This window comes from Pelecanus crispus, chromosome 17 (genome assembly GCF_030463565.1).
Source record: "Pelecanus crispus isolate bPelCri1 chromosome 17, bPelCri1.pri, whole genome shotgun sequence".
Taxonomy (NCBI): domain Eukaryota; kingdom Metazoa; phylum Chordata; class Aves; order Pelecaniformes; family Pelecanidae; genus Pelecanus; species Pelecanus crispus.
This window is the reverse complement of record NC_134659.1, coordinates 8,405,455-8,418,916: the sequence shown is the minus strand read 5'-3', so window position 1 is coordinate 8,418,916 and position 13,462 is coordinate 8,405,455. Positions and strand designations below refer to the sequence as shown.

Genomic DNA, 13,462 nt, shown 5'->3' with positions numbered 1-13,462 from the left:
TGAGACTCTACTGCTGCCCCTGGATCTGATCTTGCTTGTTGGGCTTTGGAAAGGACTTGGTGTTCTCTGTGCCTTTTTTTTTTTTTCTAATAAAAGTTGCTCTTTCTAAGACACTCCTGGTCACCTGCTCCTGGGCTGGGACCAGGAATGGTTCACTTCCGTTTCTCTGGCAAGAGGAAAAAAGGCAAAACCCCAAGACAAATGTGTTCTGAGGGGGTAAAAGCAGCCTGAGACTCTTCCCTTCTCATCACAGCATCTTGGACCCAGTGCAGCATCTGAGCGAGCCCGGGCCAGGGGCTGTGATGGAAGGTCCAGTCTTCTGCTCGTGGCAGTGTTGCCTTATCAGTGTCCCCGGCCCTAGAAAGTGACAGCTGGCTGGCTTGTGTCAGCCCCTTGGGCACTCGCGTATCTCAGTCCGGAGGGTTTAAAATAGCAAATCTCTGAGGCCACACAATAGCTTGGGCTTATATGGGCTCCTGGGGGGGAAGGGGGATCGGCGGAGGGGGCCGGGGCCATGCCTGCCAAAATAGCAGCTCACAAGTGTTGCATTCCTTGCTGGGCGCCGGGCACATTCCTCGCGGCGCTGCCCGCCCCGGGGTGGGCGCTGGAGCCCCCTTAAAGCCTCCTGCCCCCAAAGAGCATTTCCCAGACACCCGCCGGCTTCCCCTTGGCTCCCTGGGATCTCACTGGTGCCCCACGGCAGAGGTAAGGCTGGGGTGGGTGGGTGCCTGCTCGCAGTGTAGGATGCTCAGTGGAAGGGCAGCTGTTAAAGACCCAGAAGGGGTTTGGCTCAGGGTTAATGGTTCTCCCCAGCCACTTGCACTGCAATGTATTTTCGCCATGAAGGCATTCCCATGGACAAAGCATCAGGACCCGCTCCAGGGGGTTGTGTTTGCAACTTGCCCAACACCTTTTGAACAACCCTGATATGTGCCAAGATGTCTGAGAAGGATTTTGGCTGCCCTGGTGCCAGGGAAATCTCATAGATCCCTATTCCCTGTGTCTCTGGAGGGGACAGGAGGGATGTGATGCCCGTGGGGGAGTCAGGCCAGCCTGGCCCTGGCTCACTGGCAGCCCATGGGGTGGGTTAGAGGTGGGATGCTCCCACGCATGGTCTGACCCTGCCAAGCGGGAAGGGAGCAGCGACGTGACCCACGCTGGAGCAAATGCTGGGAATGAGGGCTTCATGTTTGGGCAGCCTGGAGGAAAGCAGGGACTGTGAACCATGGAGGATTAACTCAGCCCCAGAGGTGTGACCAGCCAACCCTCTGCTAATGGAGAGGGGGATTTTAAGGAGCAGGAGGGATATCTGGAGTATTTAATCCATAGCAAATCATGGGAGATTTTTTTCCAGTCAATAATACATGCAATGTTTCCTCTTTAATTCTGTAATACATCTGCTGGGTTCTCCTAATTCTTTCAAAACAAGATTTCAAAGCTTAAATGGAAAGTTTTATCTGTTTCTGTGCAGAGGATGGATAAATATTTCCTAGAGTCACTTTCTGGTGTAATGCTAGTTTTTTTTGTGTACCCCCTTAACAGCCCTGGTTTTGTTGCTGTTCCTCAGCACAGCAAATGCTCTGTGAGATCTAGTGATGTATGAAAGGGGAGGTGGAAGGAAATGTAGAAATAAGCTTTCACAGATGCATGTTTGTGCTGTCATGGCCAGGAGGGAGTCTCGTCTCTTGTGTCGTGAGAGGACTACATGAAGTCTTGGGTACTCAGAGGCCGCATAAATGATTTGGCCAAACTCTGGGGGTAGCAGGACCATGCCAAGCCTGGGGGAAAAGTAGGGACAGGAACTGATATTTGAGGGGGAGCAGAGATTGAAGGGATGGTGCTGGAGGGTGTTGCTTAGGGCCAAGCCCTAGATGCATCAGAGGGAAGGGAACAGCAGCGGCAGAAGGAGGTGTTGAACCCGAGGCAGACGGGGCTGAGTTCTGACTTCATTTGTCTCAAAAAAGCACCTTCTGAGTCATTGCTCAGAAATGAGATTTGACAACCCCCCAGGAACCATGGGTATGCAGAGGCACACCTCCTGCAACGCGTCTTTCCCATGCTTGCGGATTCCAGTCCTGGATTCAGCATCTTGAATAAGCTATCCTGAAGCCTGTCCTACCCATACTGGATAATAAATGCTCAACAGATGTAACCAGGACCAGTTGTTCCCAGACGCCCGGCAGGAGGAGAAGTGAAGTGGTGCTGCTCTGGGAACAGGTGGTTTAGAACATGGAAGTTATTTCTAGAGCTGCCTTGCGTTGTCCTGCTGCATCTCAGCTTTTCCGAGGTCTGGCATGAACGCAAGCGGTGGGCAGGCTGTGCAGGGGCTTGGGCTGATGCTCAGGGCTTCTCCAGGACGCCCAGGGCTGGGGTCGGTCATGGGGCTGGTCTGTGCAGACCTTGTGGTGGAGCATTGGGTGGAAGTTAGATGAGGTGGGATGATGAGTAAAGTCCTTCCGACCACGGCTGGGAGGGAGATGGGTGTGCTGGGAAGATGAGCATGGCTGTTTCTGCAGAGTTATTGGCCCTATTGCTAAACCAGGCTGTGAATTATTCCTTTTAGTTAACCTCAGTCTCAGGGCCAGGACCAGGAGAGAAATGCTCCTGCTGAGCCCAGATCGCCCCTTTCCAGAGCACGCTCTGCACTTGGAGGGCTGGGCTCAGAGGTCTCACTGAGATCTCATGCTGTGGCTTGTGCAGGGCTGTAAATTTGAGATAATCCCTGCAAGTTTCTATATCCCAACGGAGCTAAGAATAGTCAGGAAAGAAAACAAGATGAACATTATAATTGGGTTATTTTCCTGTGCCCTGAGCAAACACAGCACCCTGAGATGGCTGCGGCAAGGGGAGCTGCGTGTCCTGGACATGGCTCCTGACAGCAGCTATCAGTGTTGCATGAGGCTGTGTCTAATCTCCTGTCTCCTATTTGGGGCGAGCTGTGATCCTGGGACAGGAGGGAAGGGCGGAGCCTTATCTCTGCCGAGATAACGCTGTCACAGCCCAGCTGGGGACAGCTGGAAGCTCCAAGCACTTTGGAGAGACACAGCATCTCTGTGCCTGTGTCTCCGGCGCTGGAGGACAGGCTGTGCTTGTCCTTATCTCAGCTCCTAACTCTTGCTTTTTCTAACCTGCCTTGAATTCTGCTAGATAACCAGGCATGTCGGACTCTGAAGAGGTCATCGAAGAATATGAGCAGTAAGTGGTGTGTTTTTAAACACCCTTTCTTTCTTCTTATTCCCACTTTCCCACAGGGTTGCAGTATTGCTTAGAGGTGCCGTCTGGGGGGCACTGGCTCTCGTCATTACCCCAGCACCCAGCACGAAATCCCCCCACCCCGTGCCCATCTGCACTGCTGCTGTGATAGTGCTGAGACCCCCAGCAGTGGGGAATTCTGCGTTAGAAGCTGCATCAGCACATACATGGCAAGGGCCAGTCCCTGCATTAAAAATGCTGCAGTCTAAGTCAGTCAGATAGAGCTGGGAAAAGCTGATGTCATCAGTCTGTTGCTGCTGGGGTCCTACTGCCAGACCCATAGCATCACTCCCCAAGGCCCAAATTTGAGGGCAACTTTTGCTGGTGAGTGCTGCTGGGCCATGAGGCACACCCTGGAGAGAAGGGGCTCAATACCTGTGATACATGGTTACGGGGATCTGGCCAAAGCCAGCTCCTGCTTCTCATCCACCAGCAGAAAAAGTAGATCTGAATCATTTTCATGTTTAAATGCCATGACAGACTTGCATGTCTTGGCAATCAGTCTGACCCCTGTGCCCAGGGTCCCAAGGACAGGCTGTGCCTCTCCCCGAAGGTCAGGAAAGGACTTTGGGGCAAAGGTGGTATGTGAGATGCCCATTTCTAGGATTACAGGCCATGGTCACTCAATCTTCTCAAGCTGCAAAATGGAGTTGTGCTCTGACCACTGTCAAAGTGTCAGCTGAGCACTTCAGCTCCTGCTATCCGCAGCCTGCAGAGTGATATGGGTCTTGTTGCGTCCCCACTGCTACCTTACAGCATGCCACGCAGCAGCCTGCCCAGCAGTCATTGCCCATTCTATGAAAAAGGGGAGCCAGCCTTGAGGAAATTTCGTATTCCCCTTTGGCCTCACTGATGGACACACGTGCCCTGTTGCAGTAGATCGCTGTAACTCTGCAAATTTGTGTTGTGCTTTGCAGGGAGCAGGAAGGTAAGAGGATGTGGAGCATCTGCAGGTGAAGCTGTCCTAAGGCTGAAGCTAAGAAATGATCAGAGCAACTTCAATAACCTGTGTCTTCTTTCCCTTCCCTCTCGCCCGTGCGCACGTGTGCTCTGTGAAGAGGAGTATGTGGAAGAAGGTAGGTGTTTCACCGGTGGTTGCAAGGACCAAGAGAGTGCTGTGCAGTTGGTTCAGTGTTTTGCTTGGGCGGGTAGTGGTGGTAAGCTCCTTGACTGCAATGGGCAAATCATCACCAGGAAAGGCAGATGAAACCATGTTCTAGACCTCTCTACCTGAAACATCAGTAGGATCAAAAGCAGTCTGAACTTTCTCAGGATCTCCTTTGTCAGAGTGATCCCCTGACTCAAAATGGGTGGAAATGCTGGACTCAGGCACTGGCAGAGGTGTGAGCCAAATAACTCAATGGGAGCTGGAGCCTCAGCTGAATGTATATTAATGGTGCTCAAGCACAAACCTCCAGCTGCCGCAGTCTGACGAAGAAGCAAACGCCATGGTGCACGCAGCCGCTCTGGGACACAGCTGGGCTGGGCATTTGGGGCTGGGTTTGGGAGCTGGGTTCTGATGAACCTTTTGCTGCTTCAGGGCACTGCCAGGCAGCCTGGGCTGCTGCACAGCAAAACATTCTGAACATTTAAAGCAAAGAGAGGCACAAGGGGGAAACCACTGCGGTGCTAGAGTCCTCGTCTCATGCACGCCATAGCTACACTCCATGGCTTTATGGCGTCTGACTAACCTCTGCACTTATTCCTTTCCCTCCTCCCTGGCTCAGAAGAGGAAGAATGGATAGAGGAAGAAGACGGTAGTTATTGCACCTTTCTTTATTTCATCTCTCCACTGCTGCTGTGAATATGTTGTGGGTCGGTGTGTCTTTTGCCTCTCCCTGGTTGGGAAATGGTTTTCTTTCATTCTTCCACTTCTCTCTCTTGCTTCTTGCACTCCCCGCTTCCTGCCCTGCTGTGCTGTGTGTATCTGCTCCTGTGTCTGTGTCTTCTCTTTTACGTCTATCAACCAAATGCACTCGTGGTTTGCTATCTTCATTTTCTTTCCTTCTCTCTTGCTGTGGGACCACAAGTCTTCCCAGGACCTGTGGGCCTCAGCATTGCTAGAATGAAGGACTCTTGTGGGGATACTGCTCCCTCCAGTGGAAAAATGCTCCAACAGTGTCATAAATAAGATTGTGAAGGTGCTGAAAGCACATTCTCTAAAGCCAGCCAGTCTTGTTCTTCGCTGGCTAGAAGAGAGCAATAGAAATCACTCCCCCCATCCTGGGGTATAAGAGCATGATAGCATGAGAGGGAATGAGGGACAAACCAGGAGGTTGCTATAAACCCTTTAATTTGGGGATTTTTTTGCCCTGCCCAAGCACAGAGAGCAGCCCTTGGCTAAAGGTTAGAGTGAAGCCCTTTGCTTTCTGAGCCGCTGCTTCTTTCTCCTGCAGCTACATCTCCCCAGGGTCTCTCTCGGCTGGCTCCGTGCTGCAGTTGTCCTGATACTGGAGTCCGCAGGGAGCCAGCGGGAGCGGCAGCTGTCAGACTCACGCTGCTTGTTATTCCACAGGTCAGGAAGAACAGGTAGAGGAAGCAGAGGAGGAGACCGAAGAAACCAAGGCAGAAGGTGCGTGGTGGCTTTGCCAGCGATCTCCCATGGCTTGGCTGGAGCCATGCTCTTCTTTGGTGGGGTGCCGAGCAGGGTCTGGGGTGTCCCAGCGTGGCCTGTGACACTGGGCCAGTAGCACAGAGGGGCAGCTCTCCCCCGTATCTGTGGTTTCCAGCAAGGAGGTGTCAAAAGTGAGCCGCCCTTTCCTGATTTACCAAGTGCCTTGGCCCTGCAAGCATGAGGATAATGGTGTTTTCTGCTGGTTGCTGAGCAAACAGTTTATGTCCAGCACTCTGAAATAACGCCAAAAATGAGTTAAGACTGTTCCACCAAGAGGTCCCCATAGCCTTAGAGGGGGGGTTTCCAGAGCTGGGGTGATGCCCTGATGTGTCTCACCATCCAAAGAGCACTGGACTTCATGAGACCTCTTTGGAGCAGACTGGGTTGCCTGATGTGTGTCCCCGTGCTGGCACGGCTGGCACGGCAGGCTCAGATCCCAGCCACACTCCCCAAGTTAGGGTGCAGGGACCTCTCTGTGCTGGGGGGATGTGGCTGCCCTCACGCACAGATGCTCATATTCTCCCCATTGCTTTTGAAACAGAACAAGAAGATGAAAGGAAAGCACCAGGAGAAGGTAAAGCAGGAATGGAGGAGGGGTGGTTTTGGCTTTTTCAGTCCTGCTCCCAGTCCCCCAAGACACTGGCCCCACTGGGGTTTTCAGTGTTGAATTGATTTGCTGCTGAAGAGAGAGAATCTGCAGTAAATGGGGCAGAGCTGCCCTGGCCTTGTCCTCTGCCAGGGTTGGGGCACCGGGAGGCCTGCAGGAGGGATGGCTTTGTGCTGACTAGGTAAGAAATTCACCCAAAATACAGAAGGAGAAGGTAGTACTACTGCTTTCCCAGCCTGAGCAAAGCTGTCTGCATTCCTCCTGGAGAGGACCTGGGGCTCGTCTGGTCTGTCTGTGGGTGAGGGATGTCCAGGAGGGACCCACTCTCTCCCTGTTCATCCTGGAGGGATGGAGCTGGATTTTGCAGGGAAAATAAGCATGGGGAAGAGGGGAGCAGCCTGGCTGAACCACACTGCTCTGTTGGCGGGCACGGTGCACAGCAGGGCTGGCCAAAGCATCATGTTTTCCACAGGTGGAGAGGGGGACCGAGAGCAGGAGCCTGGGGAAGGTGAAGTATCCATCCTCGTTCCTCTCTGGGGCGGGAGGGACTGTCCCTTTGCCTGTATAAGGAGGTACCAAACACCTTTCTGCTCAGCCAGGAGCATCAATGTATGTCTCAGGTTTTGTGGTACACTGCATGCTGCTTTGCTGGAGGATGCAAAGAAGCCTGTGCTGCTGGCAGAGAGGGGTAGCTTGGCTCAGTGTTGTGGGTTTTGGGTCAAGGTGTGAAAGCAAATGCCTCTGTGACACTAGTGTTTTCTTTCTCTCCTGCTCCTGGGGACCCACAGGTGAATTGAAGCCAAAGCCCAAGTAAGTGTTGGTGCATTTTCTGTGGTGCAAGGTCTGAACTAGGAGCTATGCCAGGACAGAGGCTCTGTGTGATGGGCTTAGCACCATGATCCATAAAGGGCATGGGACAGTGAGGCCTCAAAAGCATGAGAGCAGGGTGGGGACTGGGACATGGAGAGAAAGAGGGACAGAAACAGGCAGATAAACATAGAATATGAAGAGGATCCTGAGAATGAGGTCTTGAAGCATTTTGTGTGCTCCTTGGAGGAGGCCCAGTTGCCCTGTGGCCCTGCAGCTGGAAACATCTGTGTGCACCCCAGCCTGGGGTACATGGTCTATGGCACAGCCAGGATCTCGCTTCTGCAGTATGTTCCTGGCCATGGCTGGCATGAGGCAGGCATTTGCATGAGTGCCAGCATCCCCGGGATAGGAGCACTTGCCTGAAGGACCAGGGCTGTGAACCATTGCCAGGAACCTGCGGGTCCTCATGGACCCCTGGGATGCTGCGGTCTGGGAGGCAGATCTGTCCTCAGCCGCAATATCTTCATCCCTTTGTGTCTTTATGAGCATCTGAGCATCTCTTGCCCTCCCTCAAGCCCACAGAGGATGAGAAGATGGTTTCCATCTCCCTGTGCCAGATCACACTGGAGCACACAGTTCCTATGTGCTCTTTTGGGTGAGCAGTGGGGTGGCTGCCAGCCCCAGGGTGCCTGGCAAAGGGTCACGGCCAAGTTGCTGCAGCTTGCAGAGTTATTCCAGCCATGCGGGTACCTTGGAGTGCTTCCCAGGAATGCCAGAGGTCTTCCTCTGCGGCTGTCCAGCTGGCAACCTCCAGCAAGCAGCATTACACTTCCCTGTCCTCAAAATGTTCTCACTCTGCATCCCTGGGGACTGCAAGATTCAGAGAGGAGGGCTGGGTAGATCAGTGCATGGATGAAAGGCACCGTGCCTGTCAGTATCTGCTTGCACACTCACTATCCTCCTGCTCGCCTTCGACTGCAGGGTCTTCATGCCAAACCTGGTGCCTCCCAAAATCCCAGATGGCGAGAGACTGGATTTTGATGTGAGTAGTGCACTCAAAGCCAACCCCTGCGAGGTGCTCCCCTTGCATTGCTCCTCCACGCCGTGCCCAGCAGCTCTGCAGCTCCTGGGCTTCACTTGTGTGAGTGTAGCCATCGCTGCTGTTTCTATCTGGTGCAGGACATCCACCGCAAGCGCATGGAGAAGGACCTGAATGAGCTGCAGGCCCTCATCGAAGCCCACTTTGAGAGCAGGAAGAAGGAGGAAGAGGAGCTTATCTCCCTCAAGGACAGGATTGTATGTCTGCAGCCCTCCCCCTCTACTGCTATTGCCACCCTCTCCCCTGTGGGAAACAGCCATGATCCTTTCGCCACAGTCCCGACCGTAAGACCTGAGACATCCAGTGTCCCTGCAAGACAGAGACTGAGATTTGAGCCAGATTTTGTACCCCACTGGCTGGGAAGCCCTTAGTCTGGCTGCTGCGATGCTGTGGCGCCTAACAGAGATGCACCTTCCCCTGTGGGCTCTGGTCCACGTGTTCTCCTGGGAGACATGGGAGCAGAAGATCTGCCCTTGGGGCTCTCAGGGCTTTTGAGGTCAGGGATGTGTCTCTAGGGACAGGGAGGGTGCAGATTCCTTGGGGTGTCCAAGCCAAAGTCCTTTCCTCCTGCAGGAACAGCGGCGAGCGGAAAGGGCAGAGCAGCAACGGATTCGCAGCGAGCGGGAGAAGGAGCGGCAAGCCCGCATGGCCGTGAGTCTCCCTCCGGGGCTGGGGTGCTTATGCTGGTCTTAGGTAGCACCAGCCTGGCCATGGAGCACATGGGAGCACAAGCTGTGTGTTGCACGCAAGCCAGTCCTTGAGGTCTCCATCCATCTGCTCCTGACCCACTTTTGACCCTGGCAGGAAGAAAGAGCTCGCAAAGAGGAAGAGGAGGCACGGAAGAAGGCTGAGGAGGAAGCACGGAAGAAGAAAGCTTTCTCCAACATGTTACATTTTGGAGGTTACATGCAGAAGGTGTGATCCTACCCCAGGTGGTTGCAATGAAGCTGCTGGTGGTCCTGGGAGGAGCTTGACAGTGGGCTGGCCCCATGGCACCGTGCACAGTCCCAGTGCTGGTAGACTGGTTTATACAAGTGGAAGAAGACAGGCCACCACAGCTGGGTCACAGCAGTGGTCAGAGGGCCAAAGTGAGCTGAGAGCTCTGCTTTGCACATTCTGGCCGGGGGGGTTCACCCTTGCCTCAGGGACAGTGATGGAGGTGGGGGGGTGTCTTGTCCACTATTGCCAAAATTTCCTTGAGGACCTGATGTTCTTCTGGAGTCCCAAAAACAGAGGGTGTTGCGGGCAGAGCTGGGGATAGGGGTAGAGCAAAAGCTGGGCAGATTTCCTTCCCTCCAATGGACTGAAGTTTTCCTCAGTCAGAGAAAAAGGGTGGGAAGAAACAAACAGAGCGGGAAAAGAAGAAGAAGATCCTCAGCGAACGGCGGAAGCCCCTGAACATCGACCACCTCAACGAAGACAAGCTGAGGTGAGCACAGGCTGCAGGAGGGATGTCCAGGCCAGGGGCTTTGCTTTGGGTCCCACCTTCTGGGGCAGGATCCTGGGCCAGGGCAGGCTGCCTGGGGCTTGCAGCCCAGACAAGAGGGTGATAGCACAGCTGGGAGCTGGGCTGTGACACCCCACCGGGAACATGGGCTCCGTGGCTCTGCCGGGCCACCACTGCCAGGCTGCTGCTGACAATGCCGGCCATCGGAGGGAGCCATGCTCACATGCGTGGGACATCCATGTCCCCGTGTGTCCCAAACTCCCACCCATGCATTTGGTCCCTGTGTGGGACTGACCAATGCATCCTCGGCTGGGCATGGAGCCTGCAGAGACCCATCCTGGGGGAGCAGGTGAGATGGTGGCTTCACTGCCCTGTCCCCTGCAGTGAGCTCCCTGTGAGCCACATCCCTTTTCCGCAGTGACACCAGCCGGCTCTTCCCACAGGGACAAGGCCAAGGAGCTATGGCAAACCATCCGTGATCTGGAGGCTGAGAAATTTGACCTGCAGGAAAAGTTCAAGCGGCAGAAATATGAGGTGAGCCATGAGGTCCTCCATGAGCTTGCTCACCCTCCATGTGCCTGGCTGCTCCTTCTGCTCCCCATTTGGGAGACAAGGTGACTGACAGTGCTGTCGCAGGAAAGCTGGCTGCACCAGAAAAGGACTGTGTCCCCCTTGCGCATGGGGTGGCAAACACCCAAGAGGCTCTGCACCACTGAAAGCAAAGCCACATCTGCCTCCCTTTTGGAGATGAGCCAGGATCAAACCAACCCTCCCAGCAGTTGTTGGCCACCCTGGCACGGCTGAGCTATGAAATGCTGGAGGATGTGGCAGCTGCTGAAAGGGTCTGCATGGTGTCCCTGTGACCTTCCAGCTCCTGGGGACATGTGCTGTGCTGCACATCACAGCCCCGTGCTAAAGCCCATGCAAGAGCCGCTGGGGAAGAGAGAGCAGTGATGCACCTTCGCCCCAGCCCTCGTCCCTGACTGGGCATGGGGCATCCTGCCAGCCCTCATCATCTGCCTGCATTTCTCTTGCAGATCAATGTCCTCCGAAACCGCGTTAGTGACCACCAGAAAGTGTAAGTCCCTGGGCAGGCTGAGCCATCCTTCCTCGATGCCTCCTGCCCTTCCAGCTCCTTGCTCCCCCTGGCCCCAGTTCCCTCCCTGTGTGTCTCAGCTCTCTTGCACCCTCGCAGAGCCACCTCCTGTCCTTCCCACTCCTGCCCCTGGTCCCACTGGTGCCCAGTGTTCACGGCCCTGACAGTCTGACCCCAGGACCTCATCCATGCTGCTCACCTCCCAGTGACAGACCCCCATTGCCTCCCACTTCCACCAGCTTCTCCCTGCCCCAGAGACCCCAGCTGGGACACCCCACCTCTGCATGTGGAACCTTGTGTCCTGTGGGGTCCTGCCAGCCTCCAGCCACCCCCATCCCTGCAGTGGCTCTGCCCAGCATTTCAGAGAAGGTGCTGGAGATCCCAGCTTGTGTAGGAGGGGAAATCCCACAGGCTGTGGGAGCTGTGCAGCCCCACAAGGACAGGGGAGCCTGTCCCTGTGCCCATGTCCCCTGCACAGGACTGGGGGACCTTTCGTAGGAGGGTGGAGGTGGGGGTTTAAACCCCACCCTTGGGAGCACCATGCTGCTCTCGCACCCCTGTCCTGCCCTGCTGTCTCACATGAGAGTTGCTCAGCCCGCCCCGTATGACAGTCAGCAGCATCCCCCACCCGCTTACACCAAATTTCTCTTCTCTTCTGCCCCAACATGGCCTGTTACTGCAGCAAAGGGTGAGTACAGGTGTTTCCTGAGTGCCGTGTGTCTTCCACCGCACGTGTGCTGCATGGACACTGGGGCTGACATCAGGCTAGCAGTAGGGCTGATGGAGGAGACAACGCCAAGGATTGGCAGCCAAAGCTCGGCTGGTGACTCTCAGGATGACATGCCAGAAATGCCCTTCATTGTCCACACCAGCTGCCTCCTCCTCCTCTTCCTCCTCCACCTCCTCCTCTCTGCAGACCCATGGCCAGAGCAGTGCCTGTTCCCCTGATGCTGGTTAAGGAGAGCGACGTGGTGGGTCCTGGCTAACAGCTTCACAGCTTCTGGTTCCTGGGAAAAGGTTCCTGCAGCTGTCTTTATCCCTCCATGGCTGGAGATCCAATTTGATGATTCTTCTCTGAAGGATCCCTGGGAGGGAGGAACATGGGAAGGGAATTGGAGCTCCTTAGAAACACCTGGCAAAATGCATGAGCTTGTTCTCATAGAGTCCCAAAACACACAGACTGACTCAGGTCCCAAGCTTTTACCTGGGGCCACCGAAGACCTTCTTCCTCACAGGGCAGTGAGCATCAACCAGAGATGGCTCGCTCCTCTTTGCAGGGCCTCTGATTGTCCTCCGATGGCACCCACCTTCTCCTTCCTTTCATGGCCACTAACACCTTTTTGCACGTGCTTTTCTGATTCCCTTCCAGGTCAAAGGCTGCCCGTGGGAAGACCATGGTGGGCGGTCGGTGGAAATAGATGACTCAGAAGGCAAAGGAGGCTCAGCCACAGAGAGATGTACTGCCTTTTGGTCGACCATCTGGCTTCCTCACCTCATGGAGCCTGCACCACATGCCCACCCGCCCTCCCACTGCACAGAGCAAAGACCTTGCTGTAGGCACAGCGCTGTCTGGGTGGGCAGACGCTTCATGAGGTGCTGTTTCTCATCTCCGCACCCCCAGTTGATGTTGTGTCTGTAAATAAAGAGAATGGTGAGGGGGTGAGGGTGTCGTCTCCATCCTGAAGCTCTGAGCCCAGAGGAAACAGGCACAGGACAGTCCCTGCAGAGCTCAACTGAGCAAGCGCAGTGCAACAGGTTGCAGCAACCATCCAGTGCATCCTGACTGGCATGTCCCCTTGCCTCACAGCATCTCACACGTGCAGTCCTTGGGAGTTTTTGCAACAGACTTCAGTGGTCTGACCTGTTTTTCTTGCTGCAGTTTGGGGCAATCCTAGTTATGGCCACTTTAGTTCCTGCTTTTGCTGTACCAGAGCCCCCCTCGCTCCTCTCTGTGTCAGGGTTGGCCCTGTGGGACAGCATGGATAGGGGCACTGCTCCCAAGCCCCTTAGTCCATGGATGAGTCACAAACCCTTTCTCCAGGCCATTTTCATTCCTATTTCCACCTCTTCCTAAAGGGCTCAAACCAACTGTGTTTTCCTCCTCTGTGTGTTTCTGACAGCATGGAATGAAGACTTGAGATGAGTCAGTGTGGAGAGACCATTTATCTGTCCTTTAAGGGGTGCAGATCTCTTTCATCTAGCTGTAGACATCTCTGTAGCATGCTCCCACATGCAATCCTGAGTGTTCCTGGTGCATGGATCCGGACTATCAGCCAGCAGAAGACACTAGGTTTGCATGACCATTTCCTGGGGCAAGCTGTCCCGTGCTGTTGTTAAACAGCATCCGTGAGGCATTTCCCAGAGCAGTGGGGAAGGGATGGATGCATAAGGTGGTGGATCTTCAAAGGCTTCTTGTCCCTTGGCAAGACGTTTTGTCTTCCCTCTTGCTGAGGCTGCCTGTCCCCCCTATCCCAGACCCAGTGATGTGGGGGCATCCTGTAGCTTTCTCCCTTGTGCTTCCTGTTGGATGACAATTT

At 54.7% G+C, this 13,462-nt stretch overlaps 1 protein-coding gene across 4 annotated transcripts; it reads left to right on the top strand.

Moving 5' to 3' along the window:
• The first annotated feature begins 3,157 nt into the window (after nucleotides 1-3,157).
• On the top strand, nucleotides 3,158-12,343 carry TNNT2 (troponin T2, cardiac type). 4 transcript variants are annotated; one of them, XM_009478562.1, is made up of 17 exons: nucleotides 3,158-3,195; nucleotides 4,170-4,180; nucleotides 4,311-4,328; nucleotides 5,768-5,824; nucleotides 6,408-6,440; nucleotides 6,685-6,687; nucleotides 6,946-6,981; nucleotides 7,262-7,283; nucleotides 8,265-8,325; nucleotides 8,463-8,579; nucleotides 8,956-9,033; nucleotides 9,187-9,297; nucleotides 9,702-9,811; nucleotides 10,273-10,363; nucleotides 10,867-10,907; nucleotides 11,608-11,613; nucleotides 12,295-12,343. In XM_009478562.1, exons 1-17 carry the CDS (start codon nucleotides 3,158-3,160, stop codon nucleotides 12,341-12,343), a joined length of 882 nt encoding a protein of 293 aa, XP_009476837.1. The 4 variants fall into 4 exon arrangements, with proteins under 4 accessions (XP_009476837.1, XP_075578373.1, XP_009476838.1 ...); XM_075722258.1 differs by lacking the exon at nucleotides 6,685-6,687 and adding an exon at nucleotides 4,980-5,009; XM_009478563.1 differs by lacking the exon at nucleotides 6,946-6,981.
• Nucleotides 12,344-13,462: the final 1,119 nt, after the last annotated feature.

Coding starts and splice junctions, on each gene's coding strand:
- TNNT2 (XM_075722258.1), top strand. CDS start 3,158: ATGTCGGACTCTGAAGAGGTCATCGAAGAATATGAGCA. Junction 5,010..5,767: donor ATGGATAGAGGAAGAAGACG/GTAGTTATTGCA, acceptor GTTATTCCACAG/GTCAGGAAGAACAGGTAGAG. Junction 10,364..10,866: donor TCAAGCGGCAGAAATATGAG/GTGAGCCATGAG, acceptor TTTCTCTTGCAG/ATCAATGTCCTCCGAAACCG.